The following is a 15,735-nucleotide window of genomic DNA, read 5'->3' on the forward strand; positions in this document are numbered from 1 at the left end:
CCCCCCTTAAAAACAGTTGCATGATTTTGGCTTAGCATGCAGGTAGGGAGGAAGGGTATGGGAAGTAGCGTACTGTGCTTTATGAACCCAGATGCCACCTGGGACAGACATGCCATGGGTTTCCTGCACAGAGACACTTGAGAAGGACAAAACAATACCAGAACAGGTTGCACAGAAGACATCTTAACAAAAGTCAGGCAGCAGAGGCCATCGTCTCCCCAAACATGGTATCCATGATTTTTCCCTGGTGACTTACAGGGATTTTCAAAATTAGATTAACAGTCTGTGTCTATACTAGTAGAAACACCACAGAGGACCCTGAATGGGGATGTGAAACCTAATGAGTGATCCTGGGCAAACAGGGAAGAAAAATCCCTTCATGCTTTGAGACAACCTTCATAAATAAAAGTAAGTGAGATCAAAATTCTCAAGGGATACATGGAATACATGGTAATCCCAGGAGAAGCCTCAGAAAATATTGAATTGGGGCACATTCAACTGAAACAAATATTTTCCTAAAACAAATTTTGAAGGAGCTCTTGCTCTGCTTACTCAATGATTGAGAAGAAGCCAACAAAAGTAGGCTTTTATATTCTTTCTGCTAATTCATATCCATTGCTATCTGTCTCTCTGAAACATATTATCAAAGACTATGGATGAAGAGATAAACTGTGCTATGAGCAAAACACACTCATAGCAAGAATTTTAGCTAGAACAGTTCAAATCATCTCTCTATTTAGGGTTATCATTGACTCTCCTCCAGACACTCCCATATGATTAATCATATTATTTATGCAGATTTGAAGGCTTTGAGGTAAACTATATAAAGGAAAGTTGATAGACCCAAGAAATGAAAATAAATAATGTAACGAGAAAAGAGAAAAAAATATTGACGTGAACTTAACAGTATCCTTCGCCCAAAATTTGCAGAAAAATAAGCAAGGGATTATGTTTTAGTTAAATTAACTACACTTTAACTTCAAGTCTAGTCCTCTATTTGTAAGGTTCCATTTATACCTTTCAACAACAGCCTCAAAAACTGGACATGTTTGGAAAAATATTAAACTGTTGTAAGCATTTAGTAGACCTTGTCCCTTAAAAATATGCTGATGAATGGCTTGCAGAGGAACTTCAATTATTAAACAACAATTATTAATGAAACAAATATTAAACAACAACTTGAGCTGTTACTAGCTACTCATCACACTTCCACTCATAGCTGCTAAGCAGCTAGTCAAAAGAAGTAATTGCTTTTAGATAAATAGGTTTACACATGGGATCATGGAGTCAAGTTCCGCTCAGTGTAAACTGGGACATCCCACTTTCTCCTGGAGATGGAATATCTGTGAAAATGTAATGTGCACATGAGAAACTACATTTAAACTGTGTTTAACAACCAAACAACAATTTAATACCACTACAGAGCTGAAGATAAAATTGAGGGTGATCAAAGCAGGAATTTCTGGGGCTTTGCTTCTCCTAGGGTTCCACTGCATTCCCAACCACCTTTATGCATCCTATCCACAGCATGCAAAAATAAAGTGATCTGCCCTCCACCCGCAACAAACTAGGAGCACAGATCTACTTTATAGACCCTTTCTCTAGATTTTCTCCTTGGAAGATCCAGTGTTTGCCTAGGAAAAAAAAAAAAAAAAAAAAACCAACCAAATTTACGCTGAGAAGTTTAAAATTGTACCTGAAAAACTCCATGAAAGAGAAGCCATAACCATGCTGTTCAGCAATTCCTGCACAAACAACATTCGCAGATGCTCCAATCAATGTTCCATTACCTGCAGTTCAGAAAACAAATACCAGTTTATAGTTGTGCTTTATTTCTTACTCTTCCTCTGTTTATTCTGTGCTAAAGTCCTAAGATGTACTAGTTAAAAAAGAAAAATCAATTTCTGTTGTATAGGCTTGAAAAGAAACATAAGACAGTATCTCCACATCCTATAAATAGCTTCATGCTTTGAAAGATAAGCCTGGTCTCATTCTCTGATTCTACATAAGCCAGAAAAAATAGGGTAGGAACATAACACCAATCTATCTGTTGTCAAAATGACACCAGAGACTTGCAGTCAGATAAACTTGCTGGGTTTTGATTTTATCAATACGTACAAGAAGGTGCCGTTAGTTGATCTGAAAACAAAGGATGAGATAGTTTGAAGATGCTAATTAAAATGGATGCCTTTTTTTCTTACACAAACTTGACACTGACAAATTAGTGTCTTATTTATAGAAAGGGTAACTAATTGCTAAGATATATATATATATATATATATTTAAGAGAAATTTAAAATAAAATAAGTGGAACAATGGAGAGAAAGGGATCTACTTCATATCTCTCTGATAAGGGAAATGATCACCACAGATACAGAGTTTTCTTACCAAACTGCAATGGTTCTTTAATACATAAGAATACATAACTTTATTCAGTGAACTTCACCAAATTATATTATACAAATCCTCTTAGGAGAAGAACACATCAAAGGAAAATAATATGCCCTGTTTATAAGGAGCATCTATCCTCTTGGAAGAACTACATCCATCTCTTCTCCTAAGCCTTTTTCAGTAACTAATTTATTCCTGTGTTTTCTCTAAACCTTTAACAATCAGGCAATGTAGACAAGTATTCAGAGCTCAGAAACACCTACCCATTTCCTATAGCTTTCCCATGAGTCATGCCTCAGACTTAAGAAATGCTGTATACTTGACTTCCACAAAGCAGATGTCTTCAGCAAAAGTTTCTGATCTAAGGCATGACTCGGGAAGTGACAGTGACTCCTACATTCTCTTCCTTAACTGAAATTTTGAACAAAAGAGATAGCAATCTAGGAGAAAATTTTTTATACTATGTCAAATCATCTCTTTTGCCATGCATCACTACATTAACAATCCATTATTCTAAGCACAAGTCTTTCTTTGCTCTCATTGGTATATAGATACTCATATAATTTTGGCCCGGTTAAATACTACTGCTCAGTGGAGACTCTTCTGGTCTGACTTTGAAACAGATCAGAAGGCAAATACCATTCCCGTTCTACTTAGTTGTTTTGACTTAGTAAATGTTTCAGAGATCAGTTTGGCAAAGAATAGCTCAGAATAAAGGCAGAAGGATTATTTCCCTAAGTATTCACACATGGTACCCATATGGCATTCTGCAACTGAAAGTGCACACAAAATGAGCAGACTTCTAAAAATATTCTTAAAAAATAGTAGAACACTCAAATTGAATAAAATGAAGTGATAGATTGCAGAAGTAAGGAAAAGGAAAGAAAAGATGTGATGTGGAAGTAACACTGAAGGAAGGAAAATCTTCCTCTTCTAATAAGAAAAAGGATAGGAGAAAGACCTTCTCTGTGATAATTTTGATCCCAGTTTGGATTCAAAGCCATACCAGTATCAGTGGATACTAAGATACAGGTTTTTGAGTGGTCATTCTAGGGACAGTGCAACAACTCTGTGAAACAACTGAAACTCAAAAAAGTTGCTCAGGACTCCTTTTTTTTAAAAAAAAAAAAAAAGTTGATTTCATGAAAACAAAAGCTTTCCAGGAAAAAGCCCCTGTGCAGTCAAGATTTTTCCAACTGATCTAAAGAGAAAGCATGTTTCTTATTTACTCCAGGATGGTCAAATATTATCAACAGAAAATAGGCAGCAAACTGAAATTTTCATCCTGGAGTACAGATCTGAACATGGATATCTGTTGTCTCAGGTTAGTGGCCTAAACAACACCTATTAAGAACAGGAGACTGTCGGGTTTTTTCTATCAGCAGCCTCAGACAGCTATTGAGCTGATCCTGCTATGGAACAAGAAAGAAGCAGAAATCTTGTAGACAATGAAAAATGAGAAAACCATTCCCCCCTACTCCCTGCAATCCAAAATAGACATTTAATTTCTTATATTTCATTAGAATAGTTTGGGTTGGGAGGGACCTTAAAGATCATCTAGAACCCTCCTACCATGACAGGGACACCTTCCATTAGACCAGGTTGCTCAAAGCCACATCCAAACTGGCCTGAACAATTCCAGCTAGGGGACATCCACTTCTCTGGGCAACGTATTCCAGTCTCACCATCCTCACAGTGAAGAACTTCTTCCTTACAACTAATGTAAATCTGCCTTCTTTTAGTTTAAAGTCATTACCCCTTGTCCTATCACAACAGGCCCTTGGAAAAAAGTCCCTCTCCAGCTTTCCTGTAGGTCCCCTTTAGGTACTGTAAAGCTGCTATAAGGTCTCCCCAGAGCCTTCTCTTCTCCAGGCTGAACAACCCCATCTCTCTCAGCTTTTCTTCATAGGAGTGGTGCTCCAGACCCCTGATCCTCTTCATGCCTCCTCTGGATGAACTCAAGCCAGTCCATGTCCTTCTACATAGTAGTCCAGGTGGGGTCTCACCAGAGTGGAATAGAGGTACAGAATCACCTCCCTCAACCTGCTGGTTGCTTCTTTTGATACATCCCAGGATACCACTGGCTTTCTGGGCTGAAAGTGCACATTGCTGAGTCATGTTGAGCTTCTCATCAACTAACATACCCAAATTCTTCTCCTCAGGGCTGCTCTCAATTCATACTCCATACAGACTGTATTTGTGCATGGGATTGCCCCAACCCATGTGCAGGACCTTGCACTTGGCCTTGTTGAGCTTCATGAGGTTCTCATGGGCCCACCTCTCAAGCCAGTCAAGGTCCCTCTGGATGGCACATCCTTTCCCTCCAGTGTGTCAACCGCATCACACAGCTTGGTGTCATCAGAAAACTTGCTGAGGGTGCACTCAATCCCACTGTTCATGTCATCAACAAAGGTGTTAAACAACACTGGTTCCAAAACCAACCTCTGAGGAATGCCTCTTGTCACTGCTCTCTACCTGGATATTGAGCCTCTGACCACAACTCTTCGAGTGTGACCATCCAGGCAATTCCTTGTCCAACAAGTGGTCTATCCATCAAATCCATGTCTCTCCAATTTAGAGATGAGGTTGTTGTGTGGGACAGTGTCAAATACTTTGCACAAGTGCAGGGACATAACATTGGTTTCTTCTCCCTTATCCACCAACTCTGTAACCACATCGTTGTCCCTTTTTTTTTTCTTTAATTCCTATTTTTTTCTTACAGCTCATTTCCCTCTCTCTCTCTCTTTGCCTCAAAGCATATTTTAGTTACTTTAATGCATGTTTAAAGATATGAAATTGAACTTGGAACATAAGTGTTCCTGGTGGGCTCTGGCATGAGAAAGCCAAGAGACAAAGTGTGTGGCTTAATGCAAAAACAGAACAAAATGATACAGCTGATGTTATTAGTCAGGCCAGAACACTTCAGGAATTTTCAATTCCAAAACTAATCAGTAGTTTACAGCCTCCAAACATTTCCTAAGAGGTTTCTGCTCTATGTGTAGAACAATCAAACATCACCATCAGAATAATATTACTGTAGACAAGGAATACAGCTCTGGCTTCAAATTATAGAAACAGGACTAAAACTACACTTGTCCCATGGCTGTCACTAGATAATATCAACATCTCCAAACAGCGCACACTGTCCTATACTTTACACAGGCTATAGTAATGCCTTCACATAATGAAATATTATGGAAAGAGTTTCTGCTTCAGCAGTGAATTGATTTCCCCAAGTAGATTTCACTTGAGAATAAATTGTCACCTTAAATGTTATCTGAAAAGAGCAGCATCTTTTTTATTTGTTCAGAGCATGTGTGCAGTTTAATTAGGTATTGGCTCAGCAGACTTCAAAAAACTACACTGAAATTAACAACCGAGGCAAACTTTTGTTTTTCCTCACAGGAGCATCTGTCTCCATGGCAAACATTTAACTCAGCAGTGAAAGAGCAACACTGTGGCCTCTGAATCACGGAAGACCCAAGTCTAGATTAATGTACATGGAAATCTACACACAACAAATTCATTCCAATAGATGCAAAGGAAGATAATTTCTATAAACAGTTGGGAGAAATCTTGCGATCACTTGTTGTTCTTATGGGGGACTTTAACCTCCTGGGTATCTGCTGGGATCCCAGCACATCAGAGAAGAAGTAATCCAGGAGGTTCCTGGAATGTGTAGAGGATAACTTCCTCACACAGCTGGTGAGTGAGCCGACCTGGGAAGGTGCCTCCTGGAGATGCTGCTTGTGAACAGGGAAGAGCTTGTGGGGGAAGTAAAGGTTGGAAGCCTAGGGCACAGTGATCATGAGATGATTGAGTTTTCCATCCATGGAGAAACAAAGAGAGGGGTAAAACTGCCACCTTAGACTTCCGCAAGGCAGACTTTGTCCTGTTCAAAAGACTGCTTAACAAAAATCCCTTGGGAGGCTGCCCTCAAGGATATGGGAGTCCAGGAAGGCTGGGCATACTTCAAGAGAGAAGTATTAAAGGCACAGGACAGGCTGTACCATATGCAGAAAAACAAGCAGGCAGGGAAGGAGACCAGCCTGGTTAAACAGGGACCTTTGGCTGGATCTCAAGAACAAAAGGAAAATCTATGACCTGTGGAAGAGGGGCCAGGTCTCTCATGAAGACTATAAAGATGTAGTGAAGTTATGCAGGGAGAACATTAGGAGAGAAAAGTGCAGCTAGAGCTCAACTTGGCTACAGATATTAAAGATAATAAAAAATGTTTCTATAAATTCATTAACAGCAAAAGGAGGATTAGGGAAACTCTCCCTCCTTTACTGGATGCAGAGGGAAACATGGTAACTAAGGATGAGGAAAAGGCTGAGGTGCTCAAAGCCTCTTTGTCTGAGTCTTTAGCAGTGGAACTGGCTGTTCCCTGGACACCCAGCCTCAGGAGCTGGGAGATGGGGAAGGGAAGCAGATTGACGTCAGCACAGTTGAGGAGGAGGTGGTCAGAGACCTGCTACACCACTTGGATGCACACAAGACTGTGGGACCAGATGGGTTGCACCCAAGGGTGCTGAAAGAGTTGGCAGATGTGCTCGCCAAGACACTTTCCATGATGTAGCTGAAGTCATGGCTGATTGGGGAGATGCCTTTGGACTGGAGGGTGGCAAATGTGAGACTCATCTACAAGAAAGGCAGAAAGGAGGATCCAGGAAACTCCAGACCTGATAGTCTGACATCTGTGCCATGGAAGGTCATGGAGCAGGTCATCTCGAGTGTCATTAAAAGTCATACAGGGGATCAGGCCCAGTCAGCAAGGGTTTATGAAAGGCAGGTCCTGCCTGACAAACCTGATCTCCTTCTTTGACAAGATGACCTGACTACTGGACAAGGGAAAAGCTGTGGATGTTGTCTACCTGGATTTTTGAAAAGCATTTGAGACAGTTCCCCATAGTATTCTGATAGAAGAACTGACTGCCCATGGCCTGGATGAGCGAATGGTCTGCTGGGTCAAGCACTGGCTGGATGGACAGTCCCAGAGAGTGGTGGTCAGTGGAACTAAATCCAGCTGGTGTCCGGTCACAAGTGGTGTTCCTCAGGGCTTGGTGTTGGGACCATTTCTGTTCAACATCTTTATGGATGATCTTGATAAGGACATAGAGTGTATAATCACTAAATTCACAGATGACACCAAGTTAAGCAGGAGTGTCGATCTGCACGAAGATAGGGAGGCTCTACAGAGAGATTTGGAGAGATTGGACAGTGGGCCAACATTAATGTGGGATGAGCTTCAACAAGGCCAAGTGCCAGGTCCTGCACTTGGGCCACAACAACCCCCATGCATGGCTACAGGCCTGGGGAGGTGTGGCTGGAGAGCTGTCTGGAAGAGAAGGATCTGGGGGTTCTAATTCAAAAGCAGATGAACATGATCCAGCAGTGTGCCCAGGTGGCCAAGAAAGCCAACGGCATCCTGGCTTGTATGAGAAATAGTGTGAGCAGCAGAAGTAGGGAGGTGATAGTCCCCTGTACTCTGCACTGGTGAGGCCACACCTGGAATATTGTGTCCAGTTTTGGGCACCTCAATATGAGAGAGAGAGATCGAGGAGCTGGAGTGAGTGCAGAGGAGGGCAATGAAGCTGGTGAAAGGCCTGGAGAACAGATCCTATGAGGAGTGATTGAAGGAGCTGGGACTGTTCAGTTTGAGGAGGAGAAGGCTGAGGGGAGACCTCATCACTCTTCAACTACCTGAAAGGACATTGTAGAGAGGTTGGTGCTGGTCTCTTCTCACAGGTGATTAGCAATAGAACCAGAGGGAACGGCTTTAAACCGCAACAGGGGAGGTTCAGACTGAACATTAGGAAAAAAAAAAAAAATCACAGAAAGAGTGGTCAGACAGTGGAATAGGCTGCCCAGGGAGGTGGTGGAATCACCATCCCTGGATGTGTTTAAGGGTCATTTAGATGAGATGTTGGGGGATATGGTGTAGTGGAGAACTTTGTAGAGTAGGGCTGATGGTTGGACTCGATCATCCCAAGGGTCTTTTCCAACCTGAATAATTCTATGAATCTATTATTCTAAGCATTTTCTAGCACCCAATCTTGAATTCATTTTCACATCATCTTCAGTCTTAAAAATAATAGTGCTTTAAAATCATAGAAATAGTCTTACTTGCTTGTTTGTATGCTCAAAATGTAGTAACACACATGTGAACAGTACCAAAGAATAACAACTGTAATAACCAATCTGTTTTGAATACTTCTATTTTAACTTATTTTTATGACTCCTACTGTAACTCATCGTTTATCACAAGGCACTGTGCTATTAAGAAACTGGATTCTTTACAATGAAATAAATATTTCTAATATCAATAGTATGTGTTATGTAGGAGGTAAGCCATACATTTTATCCTGCATATCTATTCTGACTTCTATTCTTGGTAGACTACATGGACTACTAACTATGCTTAATAATTCATAAGCATGAAATCAAGACTTTTTTCTTAATGCAAAAAAATGTTCTCATTTTGAAGTGTGATCATAGAAAAATACAGACATGTCACTTAAAGAGCTGCTGCTACATCATACTCACTTTTCCATGGACCTGACCTAGCTTTGCACAATCACTGCAGAAGCACAGTAGGTCTTTTACTATTTCTATCCAGAAAAGGTGACATAAAAGTATCTTTCAGCCTCTCCCTCAGTAAACAGAGTTTTCCCAGGTGACTATAATCTGCAATGCACTGCAAATCAGTGCTGGGAGAACTGATTAAGGTTACTAAAGGAACAGACTGGGAAATTGGGATAAAATCAACAAGAAAAGGGAGAGAGTTCTCATCAATAACATATTTCCTCTCATTTTAAGCCTCATTCTCAACTGCTGATTTTTGCTTGGCAGCAGCACTTCTATTATAGCTAAATACTGTTCATTCTCAGGAGTCACTTTGGTAGTGCCCCCTCAAAGCAAGCCTAACCCTTGGGTTTGCTGCATTGATATGTCTGCCTGGTGAACCACCTCAAAAGTGCCCAGCAGGATTAGTGTTCATTACTCAAAGCACTGAGAAATCAAAGGGAAGGGATTATCACTAATAAAGTTATGTGGCCTAGAATGAGTAGCCTGCATAAACAGTAGCTTTCTCAAATATAAAGGAGAAAGATAGTACCTCATGCAGCAGCAAGCTTAAAAGTGGATTGCTCGCAGAAAAGTCTTGCTTTGTTGTGAGAGTTACAGACCACTTCCCGTCCACATGCTCTGACAGTGGATAACAAGCTACACCAGTGCTTAACAGATAGACTTTCTGCATTTTCTTTTTCCTGTATCTCTGGCTAACTAAAGCAGAAGCAAAAGACTACCCTGGTTTCATGTCAACACAAATCCTGAAAACAGCTTTTCCCTGGCCTTGGACAAACTTCTGTGACAAGCCCAGTTTTACATAGGCACAGCTGTTTGCACTTCTTTGGCCCAGACAAGGGTTTTCACTCTGACACCAGGAGTTTGATAGAGAATCATGAATTTTAGGGTAAGGATGCTCAGGTCTGTTTTTTGCTGTAATCAAACCATCCCATTACAGCTTCACAGCAGAATGTATTGGAGGAAGCCATCTCACTGCTTCCATTTTCAAAAGAAAATTCTGTACAGTTTCTCATATGCTTTACATCTTCAAATAAAGATAGACTGACATGTGTGGCTTCCTTTCCATAACATATTCCATTCCTCTACTTAAAGCACAAACTGAGCAAATCTAATAAATCTGTCTGCAGAAGTGAACAGTGAGCAGTTATGTGTTTGATTAGTTTACAGGAGACAGCCTTCATAGCTTTCAGAAATTTTCTGTTTCACACAAAAGTAATCCAGATTTGCCTCATTAAACAAAGACATTTATATTCATCTGTTAAATGTCTACAAGTTTTGAATATCTTTTAATATTTTTTATGTGTAAAAATTAAAAAGTCCTGGATAATCAAACTCTGCAGTCACTGAAGAGCTACAGAATCGTCACTATCATTCTCTACAATTCCTCACCCTTTGATTTGGATTATGAGTTTTATATCCATAGACAAAATACTTGGGCTGTCTCACCCACAAGACATAAAACTGAGCCTTGGGATTTCTCATCATTAAAAGACTTCTTTAGAAATAATAGGAACTTTCAATATCAGTGTCCTGATCAAAATCAAGCTCTGGTAGGTATATTCTCTTGACTAGAAATTTTTCAATTACATATTGTATAAACAATTAAGTTCAAAACCAAAACTGAATAGTGCTCCTTTTAAATAACTACTACTTTTATGCCATACATTTGGTTCTTGATAGATTTTTGAATATTTCAAATTTTAAAGTATTATACAAATTTGATCTACTGTAGCTATAAAATAACTTCAAAGGATCTACAGCTGTGCTTTTTAAATAATATTGTTATATATATTTTTAAATTTTATGTTTTATTGAAGGCTATTATTTTTCCCTCATATTGCAAAGAAGGAGGGTTGGTGTAAGACTATAAACAATATTTCTACCTTCATTGTGTCTGAAGGTTTAAAACTAATTTAGGATTTTATTAAGCAGAATCAGCAGGAATAATAAATCAATGTTACTTCACTATGCAAGGCCCCATCTGCATCAGGGATCTAGGGAGGGATGCCAAGAGTCAGAATAGCTATAGCACTGGACCACTGAGAGTAGTCCCACTGTTGAGCTACACTGTGGGTTGCACTCCTTTAATATCTGTAATTAGCACAATGTCCTGTGAATAAGGGATTTTATTCACACCTGGGTTTTGACCCTGTAAGGTTAGAAGAAAAGTTGGTAGCCCCCTCCTCCTACCTCCGTTCTTGAAGTAGAACCTACAACTGAGATTGTGTGGCTGGAATAACACAGCTGTATGCACCCTAGAGATTGCCTCTTTCTGCAGAATTATGACAAATTATGACTTTCAGGTGTTGTCCTCCAGGAAAATATACAGAGAAGGAAAACACTGCAAAACTATGCACCGTAGAAAATATCCCCTTTGGACCACAGCAATAGTCACTGCAGAAGAAAAATACTTTTTGCACTTTTCTACACTAGCAACAAATAACTCAGTAAGGTAGGGACTTTCAAATATAAATTCAATATTTTTCCCTCTTTTTTTTTTTCTTTATCAAAAACATACTTTTTATAGATCATGAAAAAAGAGATTAAAAGACAAATAAATTCAGCTTTTTAAATGTCAAATGTACAAAACCCCTTCAAATAACAGCTATAACCTTTTCAGTTCAGTAAAGAATCTAGTTCTACACAATTGAACAGTCTTAACAGGTGGATTTCTGACTGTGAATCCATATTTCGTGTTATTTTAAAACTCATGAGCCAAAAGAAGAAGTGCATTTAAAATCGTCTTGCTCTGAATTTGCTAGCCATCTTCATTTGTCCTCCAAAATTGCAGGGCAGCATTCCCTAGACACTATTGGAAGGTCTACATACAACTCAGTCTCTAGAGGTACCATAATTCCATCATGCACTGGAATAGGAAGCATAATAGATAAAGTTTTATTCAATCTCCTCTTGTGCAAAAGAAATATGGATGAAGATATTTCAGGACAACACAGAAAACAAGTGAAGTTACTTACTTGTTTCCTTTAGTTACTTTTAAATTTCTAATTCTCTTGCCCTTCATGGTCAAAATATATTTGAAATACTGACAGATAGTACATAAAAAACTCCATGAGCAATATAATTTTTCCAGTTACTTAGCCTGACCATTAATATCTGGGCAGATGTGAACTAATAGGATCGTTCAGCATTCAGAACTGACAAACCAAAAGGCCCAAAGGTCTGGATTCATTTGACCTGTCTTTGGGGACCCTTCTCAGCTAATGAAGTTCTGTGTGTGAGGGGCCCCAGTGTGCTCTGCAGAGACTGTCTGGGAATTTCAGTGGAGGGATAAACATCTGCCTGCCGGACATGCTGGTATCCCCATCTCCAAACAGAAAGCCTGGGGCAGCCAGACTCCTAACTTACAACTTAAGTTCTTAAAAATAGCTGGGACAAATGTAAACCCAAATTTCCAGAGCCAGTTCCCCTGAAAAATTACCATGTTTATTTCTTAACCATGTAAGATTGTCCTGACCTGATCAAGAAAACTGACAGAAAAAGAACTAGTCAACTCTGAGGAAGACCCAAAGGTTTCAGAATTGTGACTATCTTACCATGGATGGAACTGCCCATGGCCATCACTGTCCTTGTCTTTCTTGATTAAGAGAGAGGATTTTTCATCCCTTCTCACCTTCAGAGACACATGTTACAGAGCAAGGAGCATCTATGTGGTAGCTCGTTACTCCTTATACATCTGAGCCACGAAAGAAGACAGAAATTTAATAGCAGCAGCTCTATTTTTGGCGACACTGCTGAAGATGACAACAATTGGCAGTTATACTGGCAAAGGTCTCTTCATTTTGCTTGAGACTGACTCAATCTTTCCTTCATTTCCAGGATAACAGCTAAAGCGATGAAGGAAAATTACTGTCTTTTCCTATCCTATCACCTTCCAAAACTGTAGCTGCCTGTGCAATTTGTGAAGTAGAAAAAAGTAATTGCAACCACTGGAAATTTTTCAGGACAAAATGTCGCACAGCATTTTCCAAGCAGGCACAAATGCTGATGCTCCTTTTACGGACACGTAAGCACACAGCAGTGTTTGCCCTGAACATAATCAGACTTGAACCTCTGCACTGTGTAGTAAACATCTAACACTAAAATATGTAGATATAATGTATTATTTCATAAGACTCTTCTACAAAAATATCTTGTTGCCAGATTCCATTGATTGCATAAGTAGTGATAAGACCCAATATTTTGCCTTAAGCACCAGGCAGTAATAATGGAATCATCATCTACCCATTCCACAAGGAGATTATCCTACCTTAAAGGTTCCTTCACACCACTTCAGTGATGTTAAGACTTCTCTTTTAGAACTAATTTTTCAAGGCCATCAACACTTCCTTTCTTTAAAAAAAAAAAAAAAAAATCTCCTTTCCCCCCATTTTTGGAGGCTGCAAAAGCTTTTCCACATTTTTCATTCCCAAACATTAAACTGCTGTCTATTAGCTTTTTGTTTTGACGTGGGAAAGTCAGAAGCATATTAATTTTCAGGCTAACAACTCCTATGAGACCTTGCCAGTATAACTCAGCATATGCTCATCTTTATCCTAATAGAGCACAGTCTGGAGAGTTTAAGCTTTTGCTAATAATGATAATGATCTAACTTTTTATCCAAATATTTGTATGGAGCCTATCTGAATACCTGGATGCTTCCTATGGATCTCTAGTGCCTTTAATTCGAATAATTGTCATGATACTGTTTATATTTTTACTTTTGCCTCATACTGCATATACACAGAAGTCTCTGTTAAAATCTGCACAGCCCTTCAATAAATCAAAATAAAGGAAATTGGGTTAAAATGATAACTGATACTTTAGGAAAATCAGCTGAGACTTGTAAAGGCTCCAAGGCTGGTGAAGTGCCTCCCACTCAGAATATGTCAGCATAATCTGACCAATTTTATATGCCTTATGTTTTGGGGATTTTTAATCTCAAAATTTAATGAAATCAGAGTATGTTCAGTGATCAGGAAATTTTGAAGAAAGATTATATTTTTATGACAAACATCTATATAAAGATACGCTGATTATTCAAATCACTGGTTTTAAAGAACACCTTAAAATTACAATATAATGATGATTAATGAAGAGTACAAAAAGATATTCCTCAAATGAATAGCTGTTGTTTGTTATAAATTTTCCTGCCTTTGCAACATGATCTTAAAATTCAATCTGTAAATTACATTATAATCTTTGTTAGGTATTAAGGTCACTTGTATTAGCAATCACTTAGCTAAATAAACAAACCAGAACTTGTATTACACACAAAAGTGGTTGTAGTTTTAATCTTTGTAAAGTCAAGGAAACTATTTGGAGTGGATACATGGCAGAACACCATTTTACCCACTTTAACTTTATTTAACCTAAATACCTAAATATTTAGGGATTAAAGCACAGTCCATTACAATGTAATTAGCATTAAAATTCTCAGTAATAAAAGATATTAACTATTTCTCATTAATAACTTACATATTTTAATTGCACTTAGTACACTTGCTATTTGGGAAACTTGTAACACCTTCATAAGCTATTTGCAGAATATAAAAAGAAAAAAAAATCAAGTATAAACATTAATTCAAAAACTACCGGATGGCTATTGTCCTTTATCGTTCAATCACAATCACAAAATTGTCTAGGTTGGAAAAGACCTTGAAGATCATCCAGTCCAACAGAGAGAAAATCCTGGGCCTACAATACATACATGGTACATTTTAAAATAATAATTAAAAAAAAAAAAAAAAAAAAAAAAAGGAAACCATCTGCTTGTTTTGTGCAAATGTATTGACAATACAAGAAATCTCAGTTAGCACCAAGGTAGGCACTAGAAGTACAGCTATCAGCTTTCATTATTAGAGGTACAGTTCCCAAAGACTTCCAAAAAGGCTCTTCTTAGTGTAAGGAGTGCCAGAGAGGTTAGCAAATGGATACTCAAATGTTTCTGTGAGCTAGCCAGAAAACCTCCCAGTGACTTCAGTAGACTGAATCAAGCCTTCAGATCTCAGCTATTATATATTTTCTGCATTTTTTCAAAGAACAATGATGGGTCCCTGTTCTGAAAGCTAAATGCATCTTTGTATATTCTCTCACAAAAGATCAGAACCCTATAAGCACCATCTGGACTGCTTCTTTGTGTGTTTGTACTTTATGCAGATACAGCCTTCAAACACAGATTGCAAAAATCCTATTGTAGCAGCAGACAGTGACTGGGATCCTTATACAGGAGTCCTTTGAAGTTAAAAGGAGCTGGATCAGGCCCTCCCTATGCTGTGCATAATAAAATCTTTGAACCTATTGTCCCAGTTTATACATGCCATAATTGCATAGCTATTACCTTACGTCAGCTTTCTCACATAAACTCTTACCTCCAAGGCACGCACCCATGGCCAATGAGAAGATTAGTGGTTTCATAGGCAAGTTGACATCAGGATCTTTACTCAGGTTGAGAAGCACAGGAATCTGTGGTTTAAGAAGAAAAGAGAGAGATATTCGGGACACATTATCTGACCATCAACACGATATAAATAAAATTAATTTATGTAAAAAAAAATAAACCACCAGCAAGTCCAAAGAATACCTTGCAGTTTTTTGGTGTTTTTTTTTTTCTTTTTTAATATCTTTTTAGATACCATATTTGTACCATATTCTTGATCTGTGGGCACTTTTCCCACTGACTGTGCTAGATCCGTAAGCCAAATGGAAGGTATTGGCAATGTTAGGCAATGTTAGGCCAAGTCCGACACAGGTACTGCT

At 38.8% G+C, this 15,735-nt stretch overlaps 1 protein-coding gene across 3 annotated transcripts in view; it reads right to left on the reverse strand.

Annotated features, from left to right (window-relative positions):
- The window catches only part of OCA2 (OCA2 melanosomal transmembrane protein), a 227,963-nt gene that overhangs the window by 44,023 nt on the left and 168,205 nt on the right, over window positions 1-15,735 (reverse strand). For 2 of the 3 annotated variants that reach the window (XM_026859036.1, XM_026859045.1), the window contains exons 22-23: window positions 15,348-15,441; window positions 1,697-1,790 (exon numbers count right to left, since the gene is read on the reverse strand). In XM_026859036.1, coding sequence (XP_026714837.1) covers window positions 1,697-1,790; window positions 15,348-15,441 — 188 coding nt within the window. The remainder of the gene's footprint in view (window positions 1-1,696; window positions 1,791-15,347; window positions 15,442-15,735) is intronic. The other variant, XM_026859053.1, reaches the window with a different exon arrangement.

The sequence above is a fragment of the Athene cunicularia genome (genome assembly GCF_003259725.1).
Source record: "Athene cunicularia isolate RWA chromosome 1 unlocalized genomic scaffold, athCun1 chr1_part1, whole genome shotgun sequence".
In the NCBI taxonomy this organism is placed as follows: domain Eukaryota; kingdom Metazoa; phylum Chordata; class Aves; order Strigiformes; family Strigidae; genus Athene; species Athene cunicularia.